The 18,376-nt window shown below is 41.5% G+C and overlaps 1 protein-coding gene across 4 annotated transcripts in view; it reads left to right on the forward strand.

The window, feature by feature from the left end:
* Positions 1–3,316: 3,316 nt before the first annotated feature.
* Positions 3,317–18,376, forward strand: part of LOC128688467 (protein turtle homolog A) — a 237,337-nt gene continuing 222,277 nt past the window's right edge. For 2 of the 4 annotated variants that reach the window (XM_070084724.1, XM_070084727.1), the window contains exon 1: positions 3,317–4,024. In XM_070084724.1, the coding sequence (XP_069940825.1) occupies positions 3,850–4,024 (175 nt within the window). In that variant the 5' untranslated portion in view covers positions 3,317–3,849. The remainder of the gene's footprint in view (positions 4,025–18,376) is intronic. The other 2 variants (XM_070084725.1, XM_070084726.1) reach the window with 2 other exon arrangements.

Here is an 18,376-nt window from a genome sequence, read left to right on the forward strand (position 1 = left end):
GTACCACCTCACAGTATGAAATATTTTCCTCATTCTACTCTATCAAACTAAGTAATTCTTTTCCATGCACTCTACCACCATCAAGACTCCCACATAAACTATCCCTCTATCCCAACAAGTAATCCATCAACAAACTCTTCATGGTTACCTGTTAAATCTTTTCTATACTGTTGCTCATTGCCACACTATGGAAAGTTGCATCTCTCGAGATGCAGCATCTCCCATGTATCCCTCCTCCCATTAAGTAAAGTCTTCCTCTTCCCTATGAGTATCCTATCTTCAAAGCATTCATTTCTTTCATGGAGCCCTTTTCCACAGCACTCCTCTACCCATGAAGCTCGACCCCTCCCCCATACCTCTCCAACCCATCAAATAATCTCTCTCCACTTCAAGTTGTCTAGAGGCACAAATTCAGTATTCCCTTATCAGTCCTCTTATCTATTCCTTGATCAGATCAACGTACTCAGCATCTTTATTTCACATTACCTTTTCCCAGCCTTCCTGCCCCACTCTGCTGCTCTTCCTTACCTCGTCCCACCTCAAAGACAGGGAAACACCTAACTCTCGTAACCATTGTTTCTGATAGGTTACACATGCATCAGAGGAAACACAAGGTTTCAAGGCAACATGGCGTTAATACTACAGCACTGCTAAGAATGAATGAGTTTTAGAGACTAGGAATGAGGTGGATACCCTAGAGATCAAACTTGGCTCCAAAATGCCTGTAAAGAATCACTTGGTAAATCTTTCAAGCAAGGCAGACGAGAAAGTTGCAGCACTAAAGTGTATCACTTATCTGCTTGACAGTAGAAGCTGCAGAACTATAAGAGGTAAACGTTTGCTCATATCTTGAGTATACTCCACTTTCATGGATGGCCTGCCCCATCTCATCTGCGATTTATAGACAGACTAGATAACCATGCAAGATGACTAATCTCTATCCTGAAACCTTCCTGGATGAATCTGTTTTTCATCAGTCGAACCTTCAACACCGTAGAGATGAGGACAAAATTATCGAGATACCATACTTGGCTCCACTTCGCGGACAGCAAGAAGACATCTTCCATACTACAAGACGGGCAGCAAAGAGGAACTACACGCTGGCTGTACACTTCTCAAGAACATTACTTCATGTGATATCATTCATTCTAAGAATGAATCTAAAGTGGAACATGTTCGTAGAGTATAATAACATTGATGAAGAAAAGTCAATTGATCAAATGAAATCGCTGACCTACATCTGGCTCCAACATCACCCTGTTTCCTATTTGTATGTTTCATAACAATAAAAAAAATTATAGAAGGTAATGCTGGGGAAGGTTTTCAAATGAGCTGAGGAAGATGACAACTCTTAGTTTGTAAATAAAGACAGGAACTCTTTAACGTAACCCTGTAAAACCCAATGTGTAGGGGAGAGAGAGAGAGAGAGAGAGAGAGAGAGAGAGAGAGAGAGAGAGAGAGAGAGAGAGAGAGAGAGAGAGAGGGAGGGAGGGAGGGAGAGAGGGAGGTACCTCGTCGATAATGGCAGCTCAGACTCTGCTGGAAGAAACCTTAGAAGCTTCCATACCTGGTGAACATACATAGAAATACTTAACACAATCATTATCGTCCAACTCAATCATCCCAGCTCAAGGTGACAGATTTCAATAGATTGCGTCTGCAACCCTCCTGTGTTACTGCATACGACAGGTAAGCTTAACTGTCATATTCTACAAAGGACAATTCACATAGACTAAAGCGTCAGCATACTTCTGATTCACACAGTTTTCCTAAACGACCCCTTCCCCCTCCTCCATTTCACCCCTTCATACATCTCAGTCCTTCCTTCAGACCATAGAAAATCAGGCAGCCGCACATGGAGGGTGTGCTAAGCTTGCTCAATAAAAAATAACACCCTAGCATATCCCTTTTTCCCCTGCCTAACCAACCAACCAGTTCCCTATACCGTCTCTTCTCCTCGACCGTCAAGGCCACCCATGGTCCCCTGTCCCTAACGGTGTTTACCTGCGGTCGTCTTGGTTATCGTCCCGGCGTCTTCAGTAATATGAATTATCATGTTATCTTCGCTGCTGTGACAGCAGCCACTGAACACGTCAGAACGAACGCTAGAGCGTTCAGTCCCTCTCACTGCTACCTGTTAACACATGACTCTTTATTTTCTCCAATATACCTCTATTGTGAAAGACTTTACATGTTTATATATTCATAATACAAATAATTCGCACACTGGAGAATGACTGGTTAATGATTCAAGTCAGGGTGAAACCCCATTGGTTTCACTCTCTGAGCTGGTTATATGTGTGTATTGTTCCAGTCAAGGTATTGTGAACTTATTATTTGTGTACTCATGTATTTCAAAGCAATAACATCTTACGCAAGAAACGCACACTGTGATGTTTCTGTTGATAATATCTTTAAATAAAGTGAATAAGAACAGTGAGTGATTATAGAGGATAATGAGGTGCTGAACAGTGAGTGATGATGGATAGTGAGGAGGTGTTGAACAGTGAGTGATGATAGAGGATAGTGAGGAGGTGTTGAACAGTGAGTGATGATAGAGGATAGTGAGGAGGTGTTGAACAGTGAGTAATGATAGAGGATAGTGAGGAGGTGTTGAACAGTGAGTAATGATAGAGGATAGTGAGGAGGTGTTGAACAGTGAGTAATGATAGAGGATAGTGAGGAGGTGTTGAACAGTGAGTAATGATAGAGGATAGTGAGGAGGTGTTGAACAGTGAGTAATGATAGAGGATAGCGAGGAGGTGTTGAACAGTGAGTAATGATAGAGGATAGTGAGGAGGTGTTGAACAGTGAGTAATGATAGAGGATAGTGATGAGGTGTTGAACAGTGAGTAATGATAGAGGATAGTGAGGAGGTGTTGAACAGTGAGTAATGATAGAGGATAGTGAGGAGGTGTTGAACAGTGAGTAATGATAGAGGATAGTGAGGAGGTGTTGAACAGTGAGTAATGATAGAGGATAGTGAGGAGGTAGTGTGGCCCTAAGATCCGGTTATCCTTGGAACGACGCAGCTAAAATAAGGAATAATAATATATAAGATTTCTCTCATATTCCTTCGCTTCTGTGATTATATATACCTAATCCTGTTTTAAAATAATCGGTATTGCTTAAAACAAAGTTTATGTACTTTTTTAAATTATGTAATTTAAATATTAATTAACATATAATTGAGGTTTCAATCTGTTGCTAGACGTACTATCCTGTGATAGTTTCTCCCCGGGACGGCGGTAGTGTGATGCTGGTAGCTAGTACCAGATTCTTGAATAGTGGAGGCTGGGGGCAGGCTGCCTCACACACTGCCCGCTTCACACAGTGTCCGCCTGGACTGCGTAGCTGGTGGTAGTCTGTGTGACCCTGGCTGGTAGCACTCTCTGTGTACCTCCAGCTGGTGGCACTGTTTACGTGTGTGAGATTACGTTTGTTGTGAGGATACATATGCGTGTGACTCTCTGTTACCTTATATTATATTCTTGTAGTCACAATTGGACGAAAAATATTAAACGAGTGACTTAGAGTAATAAAAGACTTTGTGATTTTTAAATGTAGTGGATTACACACGTAGATTTATATTTAGAAAGTTCATGAACGCTGTTATTTGTTTAATGTCTACATAACTTACAGAATTAAGACACATGAATATGAGAAATATTTTCTTAATGAACTAAATGATGTTAAAAAATACTGTTGTGATCTTAGAATAGTTGAAAGAAATAAAGTTTATTTTTAAAGATGAGAAAGATTTTGATGAAGGTTTTAGAGTGGTAGTAGCGAGAGTTTACGAACTGCCCAGAGGAAGATAAGTGAGAGAGGAAGATCAAGGTCTTAACAATGTGGAGTTGTGTGTTGGTGGTAGCCACAGCGGCGCTCACACTACCACAACATGCAACATCTGCGCTCACACTACCACAACATGCAACATCTGCGCTCACACTACCACAACATGCAACATCAACGCTAAGACTCAACAAGCGTGCAACAACTGCGCTCAACGGACTAGAAGACAGTCAGTACTACTGTGTTTATTTGTCTTCACAGATCGAGAAGCCAGACTCTTCAAGGTCCTGGCTGCTGTAGACATTATATATATATATATATATATATATATATATATATATATATATATATATATATATATATATATATATATATATATATATATATATATATATATATATATATATGTTGTATATTTCCATCCCTTGAAGATGGTCACAGAAGGGGATCGAAACACACAGATCAATTAATCTTATGAGTATCTGTGTTTATGTGGGTTATTACTGAGCACTGACAAGTGTTCCTTAAATATTAGTAATCCATATATAGTGTATGTTTGTAGTAGTCTGCGCCTATGTGTCAGTCTGGTCATGTGACTTGTGTCCTGGATACATATCCTGTGGAATATCATGTATATATATATATATATTAATTATATATTTTATGATGAGAAAATATCAGTTATGGGAGTGAGAAAAATGTGAGAAAGGAGAGAATAACGTTAAGCAGTGATAATGATGGAGGATAGTGAGTCAAGATGGATGATAGTGAGTCATGATGAGGATAGTGAGCCATGATGGAGGATAGTGAGCCTGATGGAGAATAGGGAGTCATGTTGGAGAATAGGGAGTCATGATGGATGATAGTGAGTAATGATGGAGGATAGTGAGGAAGTAGTGTTGAGCAGTGAGTGATGATGGAGAATAGTGAGGAGGTGTTGAACAGTAAGTGATGATGGAGGATAGTGAGTGATGATGGTGGAGAGTGAATGATGATGGAGGATAGTGAGTGATGGTGGAAGATAGTGTGTGATGATGGAGGATAGTGAGTGATGATGGAGGATAGTGAGTGATGATGGAGGATAGTGAGTGATGATGGAGGATAGTGAGTGATGATGGAGGATACTGAGTGATGGAGGATAGTGAGTGATGGAAGATAGTGAGTTATGATGGAGGATAGTGAGTGATGATGGAGGATAATGAGTGATGATGGAGGATAGTGAGTGATGATGGAAGATAATGAGTGATAATGGAGGTTAGTGAGTGATGGAGGATAGTGAGTTATGATGGAGGATAGTGAGTGATGATAGAGGATAGTGAGTGATGATGGAGGATAGTGAGTGATGATGGAGGATAGTGAGTGATGATGGAAGATAGTGAGTGATGATGGAAGATAGTGAGTGATTATAGAGGATAGTGAGTGATGATGTAGGATAGTGAGTGATGATGGAGGATAGTAAATGATGATAGAGGATAGTGAGTGAAGATAAAAGTTAGTGAGTGATAATAGAGGAAAGTGAGTGATGATGGAAGATAGTGAGTGATGATGGAAGATAGTGAGTGATGATGGAGGATAGTGAGTGATGATGGAGCTTAGTGAGAGATGATGGAGGATAGTGAGTGATGATGGAAGATAATGAGTGATGATGGAGGATAGTGAGTGATGGAGGATAGTGAGTGATGGAAGGCAGTGAGTTATAATGGAGGATAGTGAGTGATGATGGAGGATAGTGAGTGATGATGGAGGATAGTGAGTGATGATGGAAGATAATGAGTGATGATGGATAGTGAGTGATGGAGGATAGTGAGTGATGATGGAGGATAGTGAGTGATGATGGAGGATAGTGATTGATGATGGAAGATAATGAGTGATGATGGATAGTGAGTGATGATGGAGGATAGTGAGTGATGATGGATGATAGTGAGTGATGATGGATAGTGAATGATGGAGGATAGTGAGTGATGATGGAGGATAGTGAGTTATGATGGAGGATAGTGAGTGATGATGGAGGATAGTGAGTTATGATGGAGGATAGTGATTTATGATGGAGGATAGTGAGTTATGATGGAGGATAGTGAGTTATGATGGAGGATAGTGATTTATGATGGAGGATAGTGATTTATGATGGAGGATAGTGAGTTATGATGGAGGATAGTGAGTTATGATGGAGGATAGTGAGTTATGATGGAGGATAGTGATTTATGATGGAGGATAGTGAGTTATGATGGAGGATAGTGAGTTATGATGGAGGATAGTGAGTTATGATGGAGGATAGTGAGTTATGATGGAGGATAGTGAGTTATGATGGAGGATAGTGAGGAGGTAGTGATGAAGGTTGATATAAATAAAGTACTCAAAAACATTTCTATTCTCTTATTTTCTCTCAGCTTCCATTATTACAAATTTACCTCTAATTATATAATGTTTCTCTTACGATATATATATATATATATATATATATATATATATATATATATATATATATATATATATATATATAATTTTAGAAGTTTTGCATATAATTTACATGTTTTTTTATGTAGATAAATATTTATTCTGTTGCTTGACGTAAGAGTTTGTTGACTGACTCGATAATTTCTTCCTGAGATGGTAGTGACATGCTGGTTGATGGTAGTGACATGCTGGTTGATGGTAGTGACATGCTGGTTGATGGTAGTGACATGCTGGTTGATGGTAGTGACATGCTGGTTGATGGTAGTGACATGCTGGTTGGTGGTAGTGACATGCTGGTTGATGGTAGTAACATTCTGGTTGATGGTAGTAACATGCTGGTTGATGGTAGTGACATGCTGGTTGGTGGTAGTGACATGCTGGTTGATGGTAGTGACATGCTGGTTGATGGTAGTAACATGCTGGTTGATGGTAGTGACATGCTGGTTGATGGTAGTGACATGCTGGTTGATGGTAGTAACATGCTGGTTGGTGGTAGTGACATGCTGGTTGATGGTAGTGACATGCTGGTTGATGGTAGTAACATGCTGGTTGATGGTAGTGACATGCTGGTTGATGGTAGTGACATGCTGGTTGATGGTAGTAACATGCTGGTTGATGGTAGTGACATGCTGGTTGATGGTAGTAACATGCTGGTTGATGGTAGTGACATGCTGGTTGATGGTAGTGACATGCTGGTTGATGGTAGTGACATGCTGGTTGATGGTAGTGACATGCTGGTTGATGGTAGTGACATGCTGGTTGATGGTAGTGACATGCTGGTTGGTGGTAGTGACATGCTGGTTGGTGGTAGTGACATGCTGGTTGATGGTAGTAACATTCTGGTTGATGGTAGTGACATGCTGGTTGATGGTAGTGACATGCTGGTTGATGGTAGTGACATGCTGGTTGATGGTAGTGACATGCTGGTTGATGGTAGTAACATGCTGGTTGATGGTAGTGACATGCTGGTTGATGGTAGTGACATGCTGGTTGGTGGTAGTGACATGCTGGTTGGTGGTAGTGACATGCTGGTTGATGGTAGTAACATGCTGGTTGATGGTAGTGACATGCTGGTTGATGGTAGTAACATGCTGGTTGGTGGTAGTAACATGCTGGTTGATGGTAGTGACATGCTGGTTGATGGTAGTGACATGCTGGTTGGTGGTTGTGACATGCTGGTTGATGGTAGTGACATGCTGGTTGATGGTAGTAACATGCTGGTTGATGGTAGTGACATGCTGGTTGATGGTAGTGACATGCTGGTTGGTGGTAGTGACATGCTGGTTGGTGGTAGTGACATGCTGGTTGATGGTAGTAACATGCTGGTTGATGGTAGTGACATGCTGGTTGATGGTAGTGACATGCTGGTTGATGGTAATGACATGCTGGTTGGTGGTAGTGACATGCTGGTTGATGGTAGTAACATGCTGGTTGATGGTAGTGACATGCTGGTTGATGGTAGTGACATGCTGGTTGATGGTAATGACATGCTGGTTGGTGGTAGTGACATGCTGGTTGGTGGTAGTGACATGCTGGTTGATGGTAGTAACATGCTGGTTGATGGTAGTGACATGCTGGTTGATGGTAGTGACATGCTGGTTGATGGTAATGACATGCTGGTTGGTGGTAGTGACATGCTGGTTGATGGTAGTGACATGCTGTGATGAATGGTTTGAAAAACCGACAAGTTGAAGATTGAGACACTTATGCAGCATATGGGAATCTTTATTTAGGAAACGTTTCGCCACACAGTGGTTTCATCAGTCCAATACAAAGAGGAAGGCGTAAGGAGAGGAGGAGAATGAGGTAATCAGTCCCTCAACCTGGAGTCGATGTGTTCAGTCCATCAATCTTGTAGAATGTACAGCATAGGGCCGTAGACGTGGCTTATATACTGTAGTGAGGTGAGGTGAAGCAGGCGGAGGCGGGGTCATAGTGGTACCATCCACTAGTCGAAGTAGGTCTTCGTCCAAAAGTTGAACAAGTGTTGAAGAATTCTTTGTAACAAGATCCCATGATGCTGCAGTGTCTGACAGTTGTGATGAATGGTTTGAAAAACCGACAAGTTGAAGATTGAGACACTTAGGCAGCATATGGGAATCTTTATAAAGATTCCCATATGCTGCCTAAGTGTCTCAATCTTCAACTTGTCGGTTTTTCAAACCATTCATCACAGCTCGCTACTAGCCTGTTCGGTGGGAAGATTTTGCAGTCAGCTTTGCTATTGCGTATCCACCTTGTAAGCGTATTCTGCAATCGTACTGTGCATAGCTAAGCGTGTTCTGCAAATAACGTGTTACGTTGGGGTATTCTGCAATCGTACTGTGCATAGCAAATAACTTATACATTGGGGTATGCCATCTAGACTAATCAGACGTCTGGTGTCGGCATATACTTTGTTTAACCTACCTAAATTGTCCCTACAGCGTTGTTGGCAAATTGCTCGTTCCATTGGCATTGATTACGAACGCACTCTCACAGCTGCGCAACTGCGTTCACTGATCACTGAAAAACTTCGAGAAGAAGAGATGGCACACCAGACTCCTCCCTCTACGGGAGCTAGGGAAAAAACTCCTATGTTCTCGCAGGAGGAAGATGATATATCAACGGAGCAAAATCGTCAGTCTAGTGCAGCAGGGTTGTCTCAAGGTGAATCAGCGGCGTTGGCACTTGAGCTGGCAAAAATCAATCTTGAGCAGACTAGGGAACAGAGAGCATTTGCAAAAGAAGAATTTGATAGGGAAAAAGAAAGGTGGGAGTTTTCGCATTCTGTAAATGACTTTAGTTTACAGAAAGCAGTGCAGCTTGTTTCCCGCTTCAATGAGGCCGAACCAGAACAATTTTTCGAAGCTTTCGAAAATCAGGCTCGAGCCTTGAGGTGGCCGGAACAGCACTGGGCGTCGTTGGTTCACACAGCATTGTTTGGTAAGACACAGGAATTTACGTCAGTGTTAAATGACACTGATTTTTCCGATTATAAAGTAGTGAAGACCACAGTGTTGGGAGCATATACTTGTATCCCAGCTAAGTATCGGAAGTTTTTTAAATTAAGCAGGCGACAGCTTGGTCAATCCCCGGTTGATTTTGTGCGACAGCAGACCAAAGCTTTTACCAGCTGGTATAAAGAAAGTGGTGTTGCTGCCTTCGATGATCTTGTGCAGCTTATTCTGATTGACAACTTGCTGGAGTCTGTGGGACCAGAGGTTCGAGTCTTTCTGCAGGATCGTGACTGCAGTGGAGGCAGCCAGGTTGGCTGATACCTTTGAAACTAACCGCTCCTTGTCCGAGCGGTCCCGTCTCTCTTTTCAACAGCCTGGCATGAGCAGAGATTGTCAACCTTGGAGAATGAAGTGCCAGCCGGAGGGAGAATGTCTACGTCAGCTAACTAAGTCACCTGGTGAGCCACGCTTCTCAGCTTATGGTCCACCTGGTGAGAGGCAAACTACTCAACATGGTGCATCTCGACAACAGTATCCAGAGAGACACCAGCCAGAGCGACACCAGTTGCAACGTCAGCAGGGAGTTAAAGGCAAACCTGTTGTCTGCTACATGTGTAACCAAGTAGGTCACATCCGTCTCAACTGCCCCCAAAAACCCCAACCAATTGGGAAAATCTCTAATATCCCTAGTAACATGTCCTTGAAAGAAGTAGAAAAAGGGATGGCCCCTTACTACTGTCAGAGTCTTATTTCCCTCAGGAAAACTCCAAAACAACTGAAGTCAAAACCTTTAGAGATACTGGAGCATATTGCTCACTTATAAGAGAGGGAATATTACCCCATTCAAAGAACACTTCCTTGAATTCCTCTGTTTTATTGGAAGCATTTGGAGGAGCTATTATCATGTGGGGTTCGAACACGTGGATAGGGTAAAGTAATACTCACGTAGGCTGGTAGTACGTATAATTACGGATAATGTGGGGAGTGCCAAACAGCCGGCCTGCCTCCTTGCTCACTCTCGTATAACTGCCTGGCCGCCCACAGTACCCATATGTGAGGGGGTCTTTGAATACTGCTGTGGTCAGCACAGTATGAATACAGACAGTGACTCAGGCAGAGACGGTTGGTAGTGAGTCATCTACTGGTACACTGGTTACTGGTAACTGGTTACTACTACTGAGACTATATATTCTGTCCCTTTGCATAAAATTTATGTACAGTGCAAATATTACACTGGGTACTTGACTGTGGGTGTATCCAAAGGATTCCCCATGAAAGATGCCATTTTATTACTGGGTAATAACATTACCACTACTAGTGTATGTCCTGAACCCATAATGATTAATTCTTCTCCAGTGTTGGCCATAACTCGGACAACATCCCAAGGGTTGTCTGGCGAGAATGTTGACCTATCCTTGGACGACTCCGATCTCGGAATAGCCACATTGTTTTACGAGGAAAACTGGCCAGAGCCTCGTAGATCAAGTGAACAGACCCAGATCAAGCCTTCCTATTCCAAGGCTGCAGGATTGCCAGATATGTTTCCATGCCCAAGGGACTGTCCTTCCGGGAGGAACAACGAAAGGACCATTCTTTAAATTTCGCTTTTCAGGCAGCCATGGGTAAATCCTCTTTGGATCATCCGGTCAAGTATGAACTTAAAAACGACTATTTGATCTGCACTGAGACTGGTAAGGAGATAGAGGGCCGGCAATTGTCTGACAGGTTAGTAGTTCCAACAAAGTTTAGACCTCAAATATTGAATATTGCTCATAATACTTCATTAGGAGGTCACTTAGGAATTACTAAAACATTATATAGAATTACAAAAGGATTTTATTGGCCAAAATTAAAGCAGGATGTGAAGAATCATATCCGGTGTTGCCGAGAATGTTAGCAAGTAGGGAAACCTGGACATTCCATTAAACCTGCACCTCTTCAACCTATACCTTGCAGATTTAATTATAGATTGTGTAGGTCCACTACCTAGATCAAAGTCGGGAAATCAGTATTTATTTGCCATTATGGATAGAGTAACTAGATACCCTGAAGCAATTCCCATGCGCAGTATTAATACTAAAGCTATTCTTAAAGCTTTAACTAGATTTATTTCTTGTTTTGGCATTCCTAAACTATTCAAAGTGATCAAGGTACTAACTTCACTGCCAAAGCATTTAGGGAAACATTAACTAGATTAGGGATAATCCATAACTTATCCACTGCCTATCATCCTCAGTCCCAAGGCGCCTTGGAAAGATTCCATCATACGTTAAAATCCATGATGAGAACTTTTTGCATGCATTTTCCTACAGACTGGAATGAATCACTACCTTTGTTGCTGTTCTCATTGCGAGAAACAGTGCAAGAGTCTACTGGGTATAGTCCGTTTGAGCTGATCTTTGGGCACAATATACGAGGTCCTCTTCGGGTGCTCAAAGAAGGATGGATGGGAGAAGACGTTAGCTCAACACTCTACAACCCGTCTTCAAGGTTGCAGGTGGCACATCAGTTAGCCAAGGCTAAACTAAAGGCAGCTCAAAATAAGATGAAACAGAGGTATGACAGAAGTGCACAATTCCGCTCCTTCCATCCAGGAGACAAGGTGTTGGTGCAGGAACCTATACCTGGCCACACCTTGAAAGCTAGATTTACGGGACCTATGCAAATTGTAAGTAAATTATCTGATGTAAATTATGTGGTAGCTCCCATTGATAAGACCTCAAAAACTAAAACTTACCACATTAATCAATTAAAATCTTTTCATACACCAGATATTCCCAGTAATGACTCTGTCCTCTACCTCTGAGGACGACTCTTAACTCTTTGCACTCTATTTCTGAAATTAATGTTAAACTTTCAAACTCTGTCCTCCTGGAGGACCCTAGCCCTTTAATGGTGGGGCTGTCTGAAACTCGAGCAAAAAGTTTAACTGCGCTTCTACAGTCATACCCTGATATTTTTTCGGATGTGCCGAAAAAATGTACGTTAGGTTATCATGATGTAGACGTGGGGAAACCCTAAACCTATTAAGCTTTCCCCCTACAGAGCTAATCCTGAAAAGCAGAGGCTACTTCAGCAGGAAGTAGAATTTCTGTTAGAGCATGGGTTAGTGGAGGAGTCATCTAGTCCATGGGCTTCACCGTGCATCCTTGTTAAAAAAGCTGATGGAGGGTTTCGTATGTGTACAGACTACCGTAAGGTGAATGAGGTCACAATCACAGATGCTTACCCTCTTTCTCGTCTGGATAACATAATCAACTTTGTGGGTAAGGCTACTTTTGTGTCCAAGTTAGATCTCCTTAAAGGTTACTATCAGGTACCTTTGACGGATAAGGCGAAGGAAATCTCTGCCTTCATAATTCCAGGAGGTCATTATCAATATATAGTTACCCCCTTCAGAATGAAAAACTCCCCTCTCTTCATTCCAGAAACTTATCCATCAGGCTATTAAAGGACTTGAAGGCACGGCAGCATACCTGGATGATATTGTTGTGGTGTCTGATACTTGGGATCAACACCTATTTAGACTTAAGGCTCTTTTTGAGACCTTTCAGAGTTCCCATTTAACTGTTAATTTATCTAAGTCTTCCTTTGGCCAGGCCACTGTCACTTTTCTAGGCCATGAAGTAGGTAGTGGTAAAGTTGCTCCTAAACTTGCTAAAGTTCTTGCCATTAAAGATTACCCAGTTCCACATGATAGGAAATCTCTTCAACGTTTCCTAGGCATGATAGGATTTTACAGAAGATTCTGTAAGAATTTTTCAGACATTGTAGCCCCTTTAACCTCTCTTACCAGTCACAAAGTTCCCTTTAATTGGACCCCAGAATATCTAAGTGCTTTTGATAAAGCAAAAAGATTATTGTGTACTGCACCCATTCTTTTGTCTCCAGACTTCTCCAAACCTTTCTCATTACAGGTTGATGCTTGTGAGTCTGGGGTTGGGGCAGTACTATTGCAAAATGGGAACGAGGAGTTGCAGCCTGTAGCCTACTTCTCAGCCAAGTTCCAGCCGCATCAGAGGGCTTACTCTTCCATTGAAAAAAAGCCCTCGTGCTGGTACTGGGTTTGGAGCACTTTGATGTATACGTGGGACAAACTTTGCAGGTGGTCACTGTCTACAGTGATCACAATCCTCTAGTATATATCCAAACCATGAAGAACCACAACACAAGGCTCATGAGATGGACGTTGAGACTGCAACCCTATTTTTTGAAAATTGTACATATTGCCGGCAAAGAAAATATGTTGGCAGACTCTTTATCAAGAGTCTAACAATATTATTTATAATAATTATATATTAGGTTAGGATGTGTTAGGTTACTTGTGGTAACCCCTTCCAAGCTCTTTTTTTTTTATCCCCTGGTGTGGGGTTTTTTTTTTAGTGAGGGGATGAGGGCTACAGTCCGCCCGTGTCTTGGACCTAAGCTAGCCCGACTGTCTGCTGTCTCGCTCTGAGTTTAGGGTTTGGCTTTTTGTCAGGAGAAAAGCTGAGCTCTAAGAGTTGGATGGTTGAGAGGAAAGGCGGTCCCATTATTTTGTGCCATGGCGGCACGGTTACCACTGGGAGGTGGGAGCCTAATCCTGAGCCTTCTCGGGGTGGGGGTGTGGCATGCAAAGAGTACGTAACCTTTATTCGGCGCATGTACACACCCTCATTTACAGGCTATCTCCCCCAACCAGCGAACCAGGTGACTAAGGGTTGACGATGGGGCCCCGTCGTTCAACCAGTACCCAGGTTCCAGCCAATGAGAAGATGGTTTTGGCAATCGCAGAGGTGATGTGGGTACCACTCTCCTGTCTGCCCTTGTCATTCCCATTCTAGAGCTGGTTGAAGCACGGTCTGCTCTCTAGTGGCTTCTATTCTGCCTTGCTTACCGTGGAGTGCACTAATACCTATCACTGTACATAGTGTATATAGTGTACATACTTCTGTTCTAAATTGGTGAAGGATAATATAAGTCAAAAGTTTTCTACTGTGTTTATTTTGCTCCCTTTACACCCAGGATAACAGGCCTTTGGGACTCCTGGGTTGTAATAGTTGGTGTAGTGCTGGTTGATGGTGGTAGTGCTGGTTGATGGTGGTAGTGCTGGGTGATGGTGGTAGTGTACTTCTTACTGTATAATACAAGCGTCCTGAGAAGAAAACTACGAGTCTATATCATATCTCACACGTCACCAGTTTAAGCATTCTTTTCTCACGTGACACCGACAAGTAGACATGTTGACATGACGACATGACGACATGTTGACACAAAAACAAGAAAAAAGTTGTTTTATTTAGGGTTAAAGTTGTATTGGTATAAGAACTTTGTTATTTTATGTAAATAAGAGCGTAAACTATTGTTATTCCACCTCAGAATCTCAAGATTAATGTAAGACAAAGTACGAAATTGTTCCTGAAGAATAAGACGCATTATCATGAATAAAACAGCACACAACCCACAAGTAGGAGATTAAAACTTCTGACGACGTTTCGCTTCAAGTGGAACCATTGACAAGTTGTTCGTTTCGGTCTCCTATGTGAGGGTTATCTGTGTAAGAAGTTGCTTTTGTTTCAGTCAAATGAAGTTATAAATGCTATTGTTATCTTTAAGCAATAAAAGCGTGAGATGAAAAAAGAGATTCTTTAAAAGCTGTGAAGGACTTTAGAGGTTATTACAGTCGTGGAAGTGAGAGTTTACTGACTGTGAAGAGTGAGATTACCGAGACGAGAGCATCCAGTTATTTAGAAAGTGGGGATGTGTGGTGGTGATTCTGATGGTGGTGGTAGTGGTTGTAGTTGTGGTGGTGGTGGTAGTGGTTGTAGTTGTGGTGGTGGTGGTAGTGGTTGTAGTTGTGGTGGTGGTGGTAGTGGTTGTAGTTGTGGTGGTGGTGGTGGTAGTGGTTGTAGTTGTGGTGTTGTGGTGGTAGTGGTTGTAGTTGTGGTGGTGGTAGTGGTTGTAGTTGCGGTGGTGGTTGTGATGGTGGTGGTGGTGGTGGCAGTAGTTATAGTTATGGTGTTGGTTGTGGTGGTTGAAGTTGTGGTGGTGGTGGTTGTGGTGATTGTGGTGGTTGTGGTGGTGGCAGTGGCTGTAGTTGTGGTGGTGGTTGTGATGGTAGTGGTGGTGGTGGCAGTGGTTGTAGTTGTGGTTGTGATGGTTGTGGTAGTTGAGGTGTTTGTGGCGGTGGTGGTTGTGGTAGTTGTGGTTGTGGTGGTGGTTGTGGTAGTTGTGGTTGTGGTGGTGGTGGCAGTGGTTGTAGTTGTGGTTGTGATGGTTGTGGTAGTTGTGGTGGTGGTGGTTGTTGTGGTAGTTGTGGTTGTGATGGTTGTGGTAGTTGTGGTTGTAGTTGTGGTTGTGATGGTTGTGGTAGTTGTGGTGGTGGTGGCAGTGGTTGTAGTTGTGGTTGTGATGGTTGTGGTAGTTGTGGTGGTGGTGGTGGTTGTGGTAGTTGTGGTTGTAGTTGTGGTTGTGATGGTTGTGGTAGTTGTGGTGGTGGTGGCAGTGGTTGTAGTTGTGGTTGTGATGGTTGTGGTAGTTGTGGTGGTGGTGGTGGTTGTGGTAGTTGTGGTTGTGGTGGTGGCAATTATTTGACATCACCACAATGTCTAAAAGTATGCAGACATGGTTAAGAGGTCCAGCTGCTATTGAGACTTGAACACGAGATTGGTGAAGAAATGTGATGTAAGCGACTTCGACCGTAGAATTATTGTTGGTGCCAGACAGATTAGCTGGTTTCAATATCTTAGAAACTACTCATCACCTGAGATTTTAACACACAAGTCTCTAGAGTTTACAGAGAATGGGGAGATAAGCACAAAATATCTTATTGAGCGGCAGTTCTGTGGACGAAAACGCCTTGATAATGAGAGGTCGAGAATGGTCAGACTGGTTCAGCCTGACAGGAAGGTGACAGTAACTCAAATAACCATGCAGAAGAGCATCTCTGAATGCACAAGAAGTCGAACCTTGCAGTGGATGGGATACAGCTGCAGAAGACCGAGTTACATTCCTGTCAGCTAAGAACACGGAACTGAGGCTACAGTGGCCACAGGTTCACCAAAACTGGACAGATGAAGGTTGGAAAAACGTCGTCTGGTTTGACGAATCGCAATTTCTGTTTCGTCATGCAGATAATAATGTCAGAATATGGCGCAAACCTTCGGGATGTGATGGAACGGGAGATTTAAAACATAAATGTGTAGCCATGTCAGTATCTCTTAAGGAATGTTTCCAGCAATTTATATTGCGAAGAATTCACCTATTAAAGTACCCACTTAGTATATATATATATATATATATATATATATATATATATATATATATATATATATATATATATATATATATATATATATATATATATATATATATGTATGTATGTCGTGCGGAATATGTAAAACTGGTCAATTAGCAAGAACTCATTTATAATTAAGTCCTTTCTAAAATTTTCTCTTATACGTTTAAAGATATATTTTTTTCATTAATGTTGATATAAAAATTTATAATTTTGCACCAAAAGGAACTTAGAAAACTTACCTAACCTTATTATAACAAGAACAATTTATTTTAGCCTAACCTAACTAAATATATTTTAGATTTGTTTACAATAATTTAATACTAAACAAACACAGTGAAATATATTTTTTTCGTTAGGTTCAGAATGATTTTGGCGAAATTATTGCATACACAAATTTTCACTTGTCCTATATGGCAAGATGAGCGTTGCTATTTAAGCCAAGATCGCAAGTTCTGCCTATTCGGCACGACATATATATATATATATATATATATATATATATATATATATATATATATATATATATATATATATATATATATATATATATATATATATATATATATATATATATATATATATATATATACATACATACATAAAATAATATTTGTGGACGTTGATAATTATACTGAGGAGAGCCTTATTTATTAAGTTAAGTGCTGAGAACACAGATACTCACTTGTTCTCTCAGCTCTTATGTCCAGACGTTGTGAGTTACCCTCTCTCAGACTGACGCAAGTTAGTAGCACTGAGTTCAGTAGTAGTAATAACGACTGAGCTAGTAGTAGTAAGCTGGTAGTGGTACTTATAATAAAGGTGGTGGTGGTGTTAGATGTGATAGTAGTAACAAAGATGGTAATAGTAGTGGTAGCGATGGTGGTAGTAGTAGTAGTAAGAAAGGTTGTAGCGGCAGTAATAGTAGTATTAGTAGGTATCTTCTTAGCTGGTAGTTATCATAGTTTTCTTCCTCCGAGCATTCCCAATTTGCAGTCGTAAATATCTTTTACAAGAACCAGAAAACACTGAGACAGTAGTTTCTAACTTAGCTTCCAGCACACCCTGTCTGCTCCTGTAGACAGAAATCCTCCGTCATGCACAGCACACCCAAAGAGGATACCAACATCTATATAGGACTATTACTCCCAACCAGAATACTGCGATCACTATCATTCCAATTCTCTGAAAAGTCAACGTGAATATAGTTATTACTACCAAAACTACTATCCAAGTGATCACCAGATGACTGAAACTCAGAGTTATTTGCACATCAGGAGTATCAAGTATACAGTGTGATGAAAGAGACCAAATTTATGACGGGGGCACCACCCGAGGCCTTAAAACATGAGGGATAATAGAAACTATTCATGCGTAGTCCATTACAACCTTTATTCTCACATTATGGACTAGGGATGAGCACAGTTGTTACACAACAAGAACAAGAGCACAGCTGATACACAACGAAAACAAGAGTGCAGTTGTTACACAAGAACAAGACCGTAGTTGTTACACAAGAAGAACAAAAACACAGCTGATACACACAGGGGTAGACGCAGGGTTTAGGAAGCTGCAATGATCCACCTCACCAATCCCACTTCAGAAAAACAGCGAATATCCACAATGAGATGGAATGCTAAGTACAAGCCTCATGAGTGTCTGTTGTAAAATAATTCCTATCTTCCTGTAGAAGGCCTGATAAACCTCTGGCTATTTCGCTGATGATCACTTGGAATTCTGCACACTCCTGCATCCTTGGGTCCAAAATATGAGATCCTTGTGAAGTCTCGTATGGTTTTTAGTTGTGACTATCGCAACGTCAAGTCTGGTGTTTTGAAGCCGTGGTCTGTCATGTCTGTTGTGTACTTGAGCAAGACCGGTGTTGGGAGATATGGCGTACATATAATGTTCT

The sequence above is a fragment of the Cherax quadricarinatus genome, chromosome 13 (genome assembly GCF_038502225.1).
Source record: "Cherax quadricarinatus isolate ZL_2023a chromosome 13, ASM3850222v1, whole genome shotgun sequence".
In the NCBI taxonomy this organism is placed as follows: domain Eukaryota; kingdom Metazoa; phylum Arthropoda; class Malacostraca; order Decapoda; family Parastacidae; genus Cherax; species Cherax quadricarinatus.